General features: G+C 44.6%; 1 protein-coding gene across 1 annotated transcript in view; it reads right to left on the bottom strand.

Annotated features, from left to right (window-relative positions):
* LOC120936225 (cytochrome P450 2K4-like) overlaps nt 1–15,155 on the bottom strand; it is a 68,302-nt gene that overhangs the window by 35,410 nt on the left and 17,737 nt on the right. The window contains exons 3-5 of the mRNA XM_040348420.1: nt 6,085–6,247; nt 3,486–3,635; nt 2,516–2,676 (exon numbers count right to left, since the gene is read on the bottom strand). Coding sequence (XP_040204354.1) covers nt 2,516–2,676; nt 3,486–3,635; nt 6,085–6,247 — 474 coding nt within the window. The remainder of the gene's footprint in view (nt 1–2,515; nt 2,677–3,485; nt 3,636–6,084; nt 6,248–15,155) is intronic.

Below are 15,155 nucleotides of genomic sequence, written 5' to 3'. Positions count from 1 at the left end.
CCAGCCACAAAGTTCTGTCTCTCATTTCAGCAAATATTGCTTTCTGTTTGCGATTTGACCTTCCCATCGCTGCAAACAGGGCAATAGTTTATCACACAGTTCCTTCTTAACACAGGAAAAATGTTGGTGTACTTGCAAACATGCAAACAGCACACTTTCACATGCAGACTTCACTCTCTGTGATTCCACTTGAACCATCCATTCACTGGGCCTTCCCAAATGGATATGTCTTCTCAGGCCATGTGCAACACAGTCCATTAATTGACCTTCTGTGCAATGCTGTTCTCCTGACTGCCACACACAGCTAGCAGCAGAACACTTTCAACCCTCAGTTCATATTGGCTGTTCATCATAGCATTGCTGCAAAACACACGGTTTACTCACTGTTTGGTATGCGCGGATCTGGAACTCTTTCAAACTGCTCGCATTCTCCACCATATGTGAGATTGGGGGATCAGCCTCCAATGGTAGATGCGTTTTTTCAGTGAGACGCCAATCCGGACTGAGCTTTTTTTAAGGGCCTGGTAGCCCACATTTAAAAACTCATAAATACAAATAGCAGCCCGCGCAGGGGGGTTCCACCATTCCTGTATCTTGGAAAAACATCAACACCTCACCTCAGCAATGTTCATATTCCTTTATTTTTTTAAGCCATGCATTGTGGGATCGGAAGTACCGGGAGATATGGACTCCATTGACACTTAGTAGAAAGAGACTACATTTCCCACAATGCCCTGCTTTCTTGTAGCACATGACACCTCCGCACAGACTCATGGGGGAGATTACTTAAAGGGAAGGAGGAGCGGACTTCGCTCTCTCTGGACCTGCATCTTCTCCTCTGCGGAGCTGTGGAGAAAACAGCACAGCCGCACTGCTAGGCCTGAAGTCTGGGCCTGGATCCACCGGAAGATTAACCATCCGGAGGGAAGCAAGACTGAAAGTGCCCAGCTCGTGTTCCAGGAGACCAGAGAAGCGAAACAGTGGGAAGCCTGACGCCGGAGACCGTGTGTTGTGGAGCAGTGACCGATCGGTACATCTTGTGAAGCACTCAGGCGGATCAGGCCTGTTTGGGTGAGAGGGCACATGCTCAAACCTCACTTCAGCTGACAATTTTGTGTTACCTCTTAAATCGGAGCCACGTGTTGTCAGAGAGGCCTAATAAGTTGGGAGTTATGCCCGCAAAGTTTGACTGACGCTTATTAGAGATCAGTGCACCAGCATTGGCATTTTCCACACCCTGTTTGACTGAGTTACCCCCTCTTTTACCCTTTTGGATTACAGTATAAAAGTGCACCAAAGCCCGCCACGGAGAATTTGTCCTTGGGGGACATTTGAGAGCTGTTTGAGCCAGGCCTGGCAAAGGGTTCCACATTAAAGCGGATGTGCCATGGGAACAAAATATTAAAAGCCAGCAGCTACAAATACTGCAGCTGCTGACTTTTAATATTAGGACACTTACCTGTCCTGGAGTCCAGCGCCGATCGCAGCAGAGCACGAGCGATCGCTCGTCACTCTGCTGCTCCCCCCGCCATCCACGCTGAGGGAACCAGGAAGTGAAGCGCTGCGGCTTCACTGCCCGGTTCCCTACGGCGCATGCGCGAGTCGCGCTGCGCCCGCCGATTGGCTCACACGCTGTGTGCTGGGAGCCGAGTGTTCCCAGCACACAACGGGCGACAGACGGGATGTGACGGAATGCCCGTCTTTCGCCCGTAGCGTGTGGCCGGAAGTGGGTGCAAATACCTGTCTTTAGACAGGTGTCTGCACCCCCCTCCCCCCTGAAAGGTGTCAAATGTGACACCGGAGGGGGGGAGGGTTCCGATCAGCGGAACTCCACTTTAGGGTGGAGAACCGCTTTAACTGTTCTGCAGGACTGCCCACTAGGGGAGCTCGTGAGCATAGACCATTAGAAGTGTTTATTCTGTTTAAATTATTATTTTGCTGTTCGCTGACTCTCGCAAGGGCCCTTGCAGAGTCATTGTGTGATAATACCTGTGATTAATCAATATGCTATTCAAACCCTTTTCTTCTTTACCACAAGCAAAGTAAAGTTATTCTTTGGTTTGAATATACTAATTGCGTGATGTGTGTTTACTCCTGGGAACCAACAGGAAAAAAGGTAACAATATTATTGTATTACCATTGCATGTGTATGTGTGCTATTGTGGCCTCAACCAAGTAGGGGCCATAATACTCTTGCATTCATCTGATGTGCCAAGGGCGGGTTCGAGCCAGTTAAAGGGGGTGAAACAGTTAATGAGAGTAGATCCCAAATCTAACCAGCGGCTCCTCCGGGGGTAGCGATACACTTGGTTACTGAAAACAGAGGGGGCTAATAGTCCAGAAAACTGTTTGGCTGATAATTATCTTTTATCATTCTGGCGTTTTGAGGACTCCTTGGTGTTTTGAAAGAAAACTGAGCTAGTAAGAATACACCTGGAGCTACCTGCTTTATGGACCTCAAGCCAAGGTTATCCAACAGTATCATGGTAAAATGTTTCAGTAAAAATAACCTTACCAAAACCATTGGGGAACCCATAATTCTAATATTCTCATTTATTATTGTCAAAAGCCTCAAACGTTTCGGATCATCATAGTCAAAGTGATGACCAAGCAATATGGATTCCATGATATTGGCCAAAGCAGCATTCAGTATCATAGTGTCTTCAAATGGTTTTCCTGGAATACAAACAAAGATATTACTAATAACTCAAAGTTTGGTAATAAAAAACATAATTCTAAGCAACAAACGTAAAATAAGGTAATATAAAAGTGTTGCAAGAAAAGAAATGGTTGAACTTATTTTTGTTTTGCAAAGGCAGAATGTCATTGGGGGGGTTTTGGTAACATACTGTAGCCTACCACAGATTGGTGGATGTCTCTGGGTGGAAACTGCTGCATGCAGCAGACTTATGCCAGCCAACCAGAAGTTTGTAGAAGGGGTAAAGGCGATAAAAGGAACTAAAATTGGGTCAGCTGTCCTGTGAAGATAAAATGGGGGACAAAGGCTCAAACAATCTGAGCAGAAATAGGTGTAGTTTAGCCCCATCACCTATGTGAGAATCTATAGCAATAGTGAGAACAGTTGATGTGAAGAATTTGGGCTTGTGTATTTGAGTTTTGGCAAATGTTGCCTTTGGCATTTGAACTCAGTGCTTCTCAAACATATATAAGTTCATACACATGTGCATCACAGTAAGATCTGCTTTGTATAAAGAATTTAAACGCAAATCAAAACTGGACAAATGCAGTCTTGGAACTCTAATGCCTTGTACACACGGCCGGACTTTCTGAGAAAAAAAGTCTCGGAAAGTCCGGCCGTGTGTAGCCTCCATCTGACTTTTTTTGCCGGAAGTCTGATGGACCTTAGATAGAGAACCTGTTCTCTTTCTTTCCGTCAGACGTCCGACGGACTCACGGCGGAATTTTACACGGTCAAAAGTCCAACCGTGTGTACAAGGCATAAACCACACTACACTACTACTGACCTTTGTAGGATTTAAAAACTTTTATCAAACTTTGGCACTCTTCAGTGATCCTATCTTCTATTGTTTTCTTCCCCATTCCGAAATCTCGCAGTGTAGAAAGAGTGAAACGTCTCATGGCTTTCCAGTTATTACCATTCGAAAATACAACACCTAAAGAAAAAACAAAATAACACATACAGTACATTCTACTAGTCTAAAGGGCAATTCCAGGCAACACATGAGCCAACACAATGCCTAAAGCCCAACTGAAGGTTCCCTTACTGAATCATTGTGCTATAGCAATGGTTAAAATATATTGCACAGTGCTCCACTTAACAGAGCTTTTTCGGGAATGTGAGCACTGTTGATTTAAACTCTGTGCTGGTCAAGTGCTCACGCTCCCTAAGCAGCAATGTTGATCTCCAGTCTGCTGTCAGCACAAGGCACCTTAGCCCTTGATGCAACACTATAGTACAGAAAAAAAATATGCCCACATTTATTCTCCCAGCCTGTCTGCTTTACAGAAATAATAAAACAATCTTCAGTTGGGCTTTAAACTGTCCAGCAATGACCACTCAGTTTACTTTAACCGCTTAATCACCGCCCTATAGACGAAAGAGGCGGTTCCTTAACAAGGCGGTCCCTAACTCTGGGAGGACGTCCATGGACGTCCTCCCAGAATCGCGCTCCCGCGTGCCCCATGGGGCGTGCACACGGGAATGTCCGTGACCGCCGGGTCCAGAGGCCCCGCGCATCATGGATCACGGTAAATCGCCGCTGATGGCGGCGGTTTACCACGTGATCGCTCCGTCCAATGACAGAGCGATCACTTGTAAACAAACCGGCGTCATGTGATGACGCCGGTTCCTCCCTCCCCTCTCTGTACCGAACGGTACAGTGTGAGAGGAGAGGGGAGAGAGCGGATGCAGCACGAGTGCTGTGGGCTGGATGTGTGACAAATGTAGTCACAGATCCAGCCATCCATCCATCCCTACATGCTCAGCTATCCCTGCCCATACTGTGCAATACACAATACCCTGTGCAATACTCTGCAATACCCCACAATACTCTGCAATACCCCACACTACTCTGCAATACCCCACAATACTCTGCAATACCCCACACTACTCTGCAATACCCCACAATACTCTGCAATACCCCACAATACTCTGCAATACCCCACAATACCCTGCTACGTCGCCTATGGGGATTTTTAAGTAGCGAAGTTTGGCGCCATTCCACGAGTGTGTGCAATTTTGAAGGGTGACATGTTGGGTATCTATTTACTCGGCGTAACTTCATCTTTCACATTATGCAAAAGAATGAAGAAAAAAATGCTAAATTTTATAACAGAAACAAAGAAAAATTCATTTTTTTTACAGAATTTTCAGTCTTTTTTCTCTTATAGCGCAAAAAATTAAAAACCCAACGGTGATTAAATACCACCAAAAGAAAGCTCTATTTGTGTGAAAAAAAGGACGGAAATTTCATTTGGGTACAATGTTGTATGACTAAGTAATTGTAATTCAAATTGTGAGAGCACGAAAGCTGAAAATTGGTCTGGTTATTAAGTGGGTTTACGTGCCTGGTGGTTAATTTGTGTTCTGTGTAATCCACTGCAGACAGAGGGCCAGATTCACAAAGAGTTACGCCAGCGTATCAGTAGATACGCCGACGTAACTCCGAATCTAAGCCCATCGTATGTTTAAGTGTATTCTCAAACTGAGATACACTTAAAGATGCCTAAGATACGACGGCCTGCGCCGTCGTATCTTAGGGTGCAATATTTACGCTGACCGCTAGGTGGCGCTTCCATTGCGGTCGGCGTAGAATATGCAAATGAGTCGTTACGCCGATTCACGAACGTACGATTGCCCGTCGTAGTAAATTTACGTCGTTTCCGTAAGAGATACGTGGCTTAAAGATAAACATGCCCCCTAGGTGGCGTATCCAATGTTAAGTATGGCCGTCGTTCCCGCGTCGCAATTTGAAAATTTTACGTCGTTTGCATAAGTCGTCCGTGAATGGCGCTGGACGCCATTTACGTTCACGTCGAAACCAATGACGTCCTTGCAACGTCATTTACCGCAATGCACGTCGGGAAATTTTAGGGACGGCGCATGTGCAGTACGATCGGCGCGGGAACGCGCCTAATTTAAATGATCCACGCCCCCTACCCGGATCATTTGAATTAGGCGGGCTTGCGCCAGGGGAATTTACGCTACGCCGCCGCAACTTTACAGGCAAGTGCTTTGTGAATCAAGCACTTGCCCGTAAAACTTGCGGCGGCGTAACGTAAATGCGATACGTTACGCCGCCGCAGATGTACCTGAATCTGGCCCTGTAATTACAAAACTATTCTCATGTTAAGTGGCAAGTCCGGTCTTCTGAAGCCACTGTTGTGTTGTTTCCTCACATCTATGCATTTTTAGAAGGGCTTTACCTTTAATACTGTATATGTCAAAATGAAAATTGTCCACCTAGGATGTCTTATCACTGCTTAGGAACTTGATTTCTAAAAACTGGGGGTCTTTTTGATCCATAACCTTGACCAGTGTATATTGCTATATTTCCCTGTAATTTTGTCATAAAATAGAACACATTAAAAATGTATAAATACCGTGTCCCTTGGTTACATCCATAAAAACTGGCACATGTGGTCTTGCAGAAAACTGCTCAGCATGGTTGACCAGTGCATCTTTTACAGTCTTATAGCCACACAGCACAACCATCTTCTGAGTTCCAATCTGTAGGCTGTACACTGAGCCATATTTCTCAGCAAGCTGCAAAAAAAAGGGGGGGTCAGTTAGGGCTTGTTCTCACCATCTCTGTTGATCTGCATAGATCAATGCAGGCTGAATGCAAGTGCACATGTAAATAATTTATTTTCGATGTGCTCTGTAACACTATAATGCTGCATTGAGGTGCTGTGCACTGCAAAAAAAATAGCATGTCTTTATGTCACCACACGTCACGGCACCTTGTCACAATACACAGCAGAGTACAGTGCATAGACTTAAATCAAGTGTCTCGGTTATTAATCTGGCACCCATCCACACTGGGACCACGCCATTACAGGCTTCTAGATCCTCCCGGTCTATTTAGACCAACGAGGGGAACTGCCTAAGGAAAAGTTTTGGAAATTTTGGCAGGACACTACGCAGCTGGACATATACCAGCAGGTCCTGGGCCCTTTTTCTTTCCACCTCTCGGGCAGCTAGGGCTGGGATGGACGCTATAGTTTCATCCTCCCCCTGATACACCATTTTGGACTAAGCCTGAACGATCCTGGGTGAGATCCACTTCCTTTCCACCAGTGAACTGTAACCTGCACTATTCTGCTCCTGTGGCCCCTGATGAGGGTTTTGAATAAAACCAGAAACGCGTCGGGCTACTCTACTTCGCCCATTGGAGAGTGCTTCTATGTTATGTTTGTTTGTTTATTGTTTTGTGAACTTTTTGCCTTCATTGGCATACACATTGTCTTTGGTGGTTTTCTATTGTTCATTTGCACTTTGTTGTTTTTATGCACTTAGGTGCACACAGTGCGTTTGTACCAAGTGCTAACATGCTTACTCTGTCCAAATAAACATAATTTTTATACTCAACTGTATTTGGCTTATAAAGTCCTATTTAGGGGGTTTACCCTTTCCGATTATTAATCTGGGTGAATAGCCAGCACAGCACCACATCCTGAAATATAGAAAATTTGGAGGAAAGGATATTGGGACTTTGAAGGTACTACATACAGACTAACATAGATTTCATAAAAAAGTGTCATTCATTAAACAATAATGTTTAAAAAATATCCACATAAAAACATATGCAGTCTTAACATGTTTCTTGTTATTCTTGGTTCCACAGCACTGTGACAGTTTCAACTCCCAACATGTTTCTTCCATTGGGCTTCTCCAGGGTACGTATGAACCGCTACTGATCAGAAAAAACAAGGTATAATTATATATGACAGAAATAAAATGACAGTACTTTACAACAATTTCTAATCTTACTGTAATTTTATGTCTGTCTTGTATACTTATACCTTTTTCTTATATAGTGTTATGATCAGTAGCGGTTAATACATCCCCTGAAAAAGCCCAATGGGCAGTGATAAGATATCCTAGGTGGACATGTTGGGAGTTGATACTCTGACACCGCTATGGAACAAAGATAAACAAGACACATGTTAAGACTACATAAGTTTATATGTTTTTTTAACATTTTTGTTCAATAAATGACAAACTTTTAATGAAACCTTTGTTAGTTTGTACATAGCACCGTCATAGTGCCAATATCTTTTTCTCCAATTGTTTGTCAATTTGTGACACTTTAATAAAATAATAAAAAAAGTAACAAATGTGATGCATCACACCATTCCCTTTACACTGCCTTTACACTATGTACACCGGGATGTACACATTTTTGCATTTGGGCAGATGTGCACAAGCCCTTACATTAAAAAAATAAAGCCTAAAGCCTTGTACACACGATCGGATATCTGATAGAATCTAATCCGATGGATTTTTTTGTCGAATATCCGATGAAGCTGACTTTCATCAGTCTTGCCTACACATCAGTCAAAAATCCAACCGTGCCAAAACGCGGTGACGTACAACTCTACGACGAGCCCAAAAAAAATGAGGTTCAATGCTTCCGAGCATGCATCGACTTGATTCTGACCATGCGTGGATTTTTGTCTGATGGAGTTCCACACGGACGATCGGATTTTTCTATTGTTTTTTTTATACATTTAAAAAAATTTAAAACATGTTCTACTTTTTTTTTCACCAATGGGAAAAAAAAAAAACGATGGGGCCCATACACGATCGGTTTGTCCGATGAAAACAGTCCATCGGTCTGTTTTCATCAGACAAACCGATCGTGTGTACACGGCTTAACTCTTAACTTTTTTTTTCGAACTGTATCATTAGTGAGCACCTGAGTAATGGGTGGCTATGCTTCTTTAATGTTGCTACTGCCAGTCTATCAGAGCCCAGGACATAAATACAAATCATGGGTCAGCATAGCAAAATTATTACATCCACCACCCAGTGAAATCTTTGAAACTCCTGACATTTTGTGAGCCCTTTCAACAGGTCCTTTTGCTGCTGGTCTGCGGCCTATATTGTCAGCTACTTTTTCACCCATTAATTGGTGTTCTGTGATGGTTTACACATCCCTTCTATTTTCATCTATTTTACACTGATGGACAGTGAACAGCCCCTCTAATAACACCTCATGTACATTGGTGGACAGGACAAGATTCCTGATAACACCTCTTTTCACAGTGAACAGCCCGTCTAATAACACCTCATGTACATTGGTGGACAGGGCAAGATTCCTGATAACACCTCTTTTCACAATGGTGGTCAACACAAACTACTGTAAATACCCCCTTACCTTGGTGGCCAGTGTAAATATCCTTTTACAGTGGTGGTCAGTGGAGAAGTGCTCCCTTACATTGTTGTTCAGTGGCACCCTTAATTGGTGCTAAGTGGGAGACCCCCCTCCCCCTTTTACATTAAAGCTGCGTACACACCATCACTTTATGTGATGAAAAAAACGACTTTTTTAAAAACGTCACTTTAAATGACCGTGTGTGGGGGAAAACGTAGTTTTATGTCTTCTGAAAAACGCCAAAAAAAAATTAAGCATGCTTCAATTTTATGTGTCGTTTTTCAAAACGTCGTTTTTTACTTCACAGAAATTGACTGTGTGTAGCAAAAAACGTAGTTTAAAACAACGTTTTTACACCCATGCATGCCCAGAAGCTAGTTATGAAGCGAGCTTCAATGGAAAAACGTGGTGAACGTAACCTCGCTTTGCTAGAACATTGTGAGAAAAACGATGGTGTGTAGGCAACTTCGTCTTTGAAAATTGAAGTTTCAAAAACGTTGTTTTTTACTTCACAGAAAATGTCGTTTTTTTTCATCACATAAAGTGATGGTGTGTATGCGGCATAACAGTCAAAGGTAGAACAAATGTCCCTCCTTAATTGGTGTTCAGTGGGAGGAAAACTTAGCTAAAGCAAAATCATTAATTATGATAGTGTTGGTTCCACCACCAGCTCTGCCATAAAACATTATCACTGAAACTATGTGGGCATCCTCTTGCTGGAGATCAGTGAGGAATTGTCTACAGTAGAGGTGCTGGCTGGGTTCCAGGAATGGATGGAAAGATAATACACATCATATAGAGCTCTGCCACTCAAGCTCTACTAATACTATAATGATAATAACGCCATTGACTGCAGCTGAACCCGTCCTTGTCATTTGCTTGCTTAGTAAACAAACTGAATTTTGCGGATGCCTGTGTATGTGTGTGCTCGGGTCAACACTCTACAAAAAAAAACCTGAGGATTTAGTATTTTGCAGTGGTTATCTACAATAGGGGAAGGGCTAGAATCAGTAAATCCATGCATGTCCTCTGATACCCCTCACATTTGGACTGAGTTCAAGTATAATGATATCAGCATTTTTGTATCAAAAACAAGCTTGAATGCACATAAAACATTACTTACTCAACTATGGGTCCAAAAGTACAAAATCAGTTCTTTAAATTTCTTTGTATTGTCCAGAACATTTGCAAATCATTAGAGCTGATGTGCAAAATTGTGCTTTGAATGAGAGAAGGGAATAATGTGGTTCAGAACATTTCTCATGTAACTGGTGTTTTTTTTTATCAAAGTTGAACTCCAGGCAAATATAGGAAACTAACGAAAAACAGAAATCTTAGCTCCCAACTGTCGCTGATTTCAAATAAAGTCCCTCTTTCCTCCTAATTAGTCCCTCATTTTGGCCTGATCTACTGTATATAGTTGTAAATAAAATGCGCTTTTTATCTTTCAAAATTTGTTTGCCTAAAAACCTCTCATTCAATTTCTAAATTGCTGCATTAGAACATTTCAAAACCCAGGATAAAGGATTAGTAGTGGTAAAAATAAGTTCTTGTGGGTTTTTTTAAATCTTATTTTGTACAATTCTACTTTAAGGTGGTATGGTTTGGGGGCGGGGTGTCTTATGCCTACATACTTTTGCTAATACTGTAGGTGTCCCTCGTTCCCGTCTCGGAAAGTTGGGAGGTATGCAAAATGAGTTTGGTGTATATCTAAAGCTAGCCATGGATGGATCAAAATTCAGCCGGTTCATCCAACAATTGACTTCTGTTGAACAGGAATGTTCGATCAGTGCATCTGATACAATAGATACGTGAGGAGGATTCCTCCATCTATCTTGTTTGTGTGAATGGGAGAATACATTTCTTCTTTTTTTTTGATCTGCCCACTGGGAAACATCACACTGTGAATTTCCAGCCAGTAAATGAATAGGGGCCGGGTGACATGACAGGTTTCTAAAAACTCAGTGGGTGTCGGCATATGCTGCTTCCTTAAAGTGGAACTTTACCCATAACAATGTGATAAAAAACAGTGTTTTTTAGCAAGGAACGTATCTCCATATTTATAATTATGCTACCAAAATTAATGTGTGCTGTAAATTGCCTCCAGCATTGCTCCTGTTTCTTCTTGCTGGGGGCTGCCATTTTTCTGAAGCTCAGAGCAACAGTAAATCTTTAGGCTGTCAGCAGATCAGCCTCTACATTTTCGCTGCTGGAAAATAGAGAGCAACTGATCATGTGCAGAGCAGGATGAGACAGTCTATTTCTAGATTTTAAACAGTACAAGGGGAAAAAGGGGTCAGCATAAAGTGATCTACCAGGACTTCATTTTGGGACTAAAGTTCCACTTTAAAGAAGAGCTTCACTCAGGTTTCCAAAAGTGCTAAAAGTCAGTGGCTACAAAAACTGTAGCTGCTGAATTTTAATAATTAGACACTCATCTGTCCAGGGATCCAGCTCCCTCCTCAGCCAGGCCAGTTCTTTGCCGGTCTTCGGGTTCTTCCGCACCGGCATGTTAGCTGTGGGAACCTGGCTATAACTCCTTGTGGCTTCAGAGTCAGGTCCCCAATGCGTATAGGCAAGACACACTGCTTCCTGTGAATGGTTTCACTTGTCCCAAGAGGTTGTAGGCAGTGAGGGTGGGGGGTGGAACTTAAATAATAATTCAAAAAATATATATATATACTGGCACTGATGAGGCTGCACTGGTGGGCACTGATGAGGAGGCACTTATAAGGCTGCACTCATAGGTGTCACTGGTGGGCACCAATAGGTGTCACTAATGGGCTCTGATAGGTCTGCACATGAAACCTAAAGAAAAGACTGCCAGGTCTTTACTCTTTCTGACTGTTAAAAAAAAAATATTCTTTTGTTTCTCTACTTCCTTTTTGAGACATTCCAAATCAGATTCCCAATCCACCTACAAGGTCCAGCATTCAAAGTCAAATCTTCGGGGAAGCATTTCTAGGTAGTACGCAGTGTGTGTGTGTGTGTGTGTGGGAGGGGGGGGGGTGCTTGGACAACTTGTATCTTAAACGCTTGGGTACAAGAGGTGGTATACCAGGGCTAACAATGGGAGTTTTGCTCCCTGTGCTCTTTTTGGTTTCTAATTTCCGCATTTTTCTAGTTCCTCGTAGATTAGCAGATCTCTATTAAAGCGGTTGTAAACCGCATATATAATATTTTTTTTTTTTTTTACCTGCAAGGCAAAATGCATAATCAGCTAGTATGCACCGCATAATAGCTGATTATGAAATACTTACCTCAAAACTAGGTGAACAACACTTACCTGGTTCACGCCGAGCGAGATGTCATCTTGCTCCGGCGTGTCTTCCGGGTATCGCCGCTCCAGCGCTGTGATTGGCTGGAGCGGCGATGACGTCACTCCCGCACGTGCTCGCGGGAGATTTAAAATCGGCAAGGTCCAGCGGCTGCCGGATCTTTCGCCGTGGATTCCCCCCTGCGCATGCGCCGCCCGCATTGCGAGGGGAATATCTCCTAAACCCTACAGGTTTAGGAGATATTCTTTATACCTACAGGTAAGCCTTGTTATAGGCTTACCTGTAGGTAAAAGTCAAAAATAAAGGTTTTCAACCACTTTAAGTTCTATTGGGACTTATAGATCAAGGTGTCAATGGCCCATTTCCTGTAGTAAAATGGTTCCAGGGGTTTTCTTACAACTTTTTCACCATTCCTATAAACAAGGGGGGATCTTGGATGGATCTTAGGCTCTAAGGGCCAGATTCTCGTACATCCGCATAAAATTGTGCGGGCGTAACTTATCTGATTTACGTTACGCCTCCGCAACTTACACGGGCAAGTGCTGTATTCTCAAAGCACTTGCTCCGTAAGTTGTGGCGGCGTAGCGTAAATGGGCCGGCGTAAGCCCCGCCTAATTCAAATTTGGATTAGGGGGGCGTGTTTTATGTAAATGTACTGTGACCCGACGTGATTGACGTTTTTCCCGAACGGCGCATGCGCCGTCCGTGGAATTTCCCAGTGTGCATTGCTCCAAAGTACGCCACAAGGACGTCATTGGTTTCGACGTGAACGTAAATGACGTCCAGCCCTATTCACGGACGACTTACGCAAACGACGTAACTTTTTCAAATTTAGACGCGGGAATGACGGCCATACTTAACATTGTTACGCCGCACTTATGCCACCATATAGCAGGGGGAACTATACGCCGGGAAAAGCCTAACGTAAACGGCCTAACTTTACTGTGTCGGCCGGGCGTACGTTCGGGAATTCGCATATCTACCTAATTTACATACTCAACGCAGAATTCGACGGAAGCTCCACCTAGCGGACAGCGTAAATATGCATTTACGATACGACGGTGTAACACAGTTACGCCTGTCGGATCTTAGGCCGGGTACTCACGAGCAAACATGTACGGTGAAACCGGTCCGTCGGACCGTTTTCACCGTACATGCCTGCCAGAGGGCTTCTGTACGATGGTTGTACTAACCATCGTACAGAAGTCTGCGCGTAAACACTACGCGGGGCGTGTCCGCATCGTCGCCGCGACGATGACGCGGCGACGTGGGCGGGCCTGCCATTTAAAGGCTTCCACGCATGCGTCGAAGTCATTCGACGCATGCGAGGGACGGCGGGCACTCGGACATGTACGGTAGGTCTGTACTGACGACCGTACATGTCCGAGCGGGCAGGATTCCAGCGGACGGTTTTAAAACACGTCCAGGAATATTTGCCCGCTGGGAAAAGGCCCGGCGGGCAAATGTTTGCTGGAATTCGGCCCGCTCGCGCCTACACACGACCGAACATGTATGCTGAAACTGGCCCGCGGACCAGTTTCAGCATACATGTTTGGTCGTGTGTACGGGGCTTAAGGGAAATCTATGCGTAACTGATTCTAAGAATCAGGCGCATAGATACGACAGCGCAACTTTGAGATACGACGGCGTATCTGGAGATACGCCATCGTATCTCGTTTAAGAATCTGGGCCTAAGTGTCTTTATTTAAATCTAAAAATCCCACATGGAAATGACCTATCTCTCATCACCTCCCCTTCACCATGGAGACTTTCTGAATTCTGTGATCTTCAGGAATGCGTATCTGCATGTCCTTTCTCACTCATCTACAGTATGTTTCCTAAATTTTTCTGTGGGATTGCCAAACCGCAAATTTGTGGCCTTGTTCTGCAGCCTCTCTTCTGCACTCCAGGTGTTCACCAAAGTTTTTGCAGTAGTATTAGCCCTGCTGAACTCTGGTGGCATTCTCACTGAGGGTTACTCAGATGATCTCCTGTTGAGGGATTATTTCTGAAGGTTCTCAGGAACCTTCAGAAATCATTGCTGGAGCCAACTCTTTGTATTACCTAGCCTAATTCTGGACATAGCTAAGGTCAGTGTTTCTTCCACAGGAAAAACTTTAGACTTTCCATTCTCAAACTAGAGTATTCCAGTCCTGGAGTCACCTGACTCTCTGCTCTTACATGAGATTTCTGGGCCTAATGATAGCCTTCTTCCATTTTTCCATTTTCAGACATCTACAGCACAATTTAATGCCATCATTATGAATAAAGGCAAGGGCCTTGAACATACAGTAGGTGTTTGTGATATTGTGCTTTTAGCACGACAGCGTCGCGCTGATACTCGGCGACACGGTGCCGAGATCTCGCCGACATCTTGCACTCACTGGAATAGTGACAGCACATCCCAGCAAGCGCGTCATAGAAGCGACGGGAGATCCGACTTGGATTCCCGCCAATTCTACACGTGTGCGGCGTTTGTTATGAATCCTGAGGGGGAAGTCCCCGCCGGATTTTAAATAAAAATCCGGCATGGGTCCCCCCTCAGGAGCATACCGGGCCCTTAGGTCTGTTATGGGTTGTAAGGAGAGCCCCCCTACGCCGAAAAAACGGCGTAGGGGGTCCCCCTACAATCCATACCAGACCCGTATCCAAAGCACGCTACCCGGCCAGCCAGGAAGGGAGTGGGGACGAGCGAGCGCCCCCCCCCCTCCTGAGCCGTACCAGGCTGCATGCCCTCAACATGGGGGGGTTGGGTGCTCTGGGGCAGGGGGGCGCACTGCGGCCCCCCCACCTCAGAGCACCCTGTCCCCATGTTGATGAGGACAGGGCCCCTTCCCGACAACCCTGGCCGTTGGTTGTCGGGGTATGCGGGCGGGAGGCTTATCGGAATCTGGGAGCCCCCTTTAATAAGGGGGCCCCCAGATACCGGCCCCCCACCCTAAGTGAATGAGTATGGGGTACATCGTACCCCTACCCATTCACCTGCAAGAAAAGTGGTAAAAACACAAATAAACCA

Source organism: Rana temporaria, chromosome 4 (assembly GCF_905171775.1).
Source record: "Rana temporaria chromosome 4, aRanTem1.1, whole genome shotgun sequence".
Lineage (NCBI taxonomy): Eukaryota > Metazoa > Chordata > Amphibia > Anura > Ranidae > Rana > Rana temporaria.
This window is presented reverse-complemented; position numbering and strand designations above follow the sequence as displayed.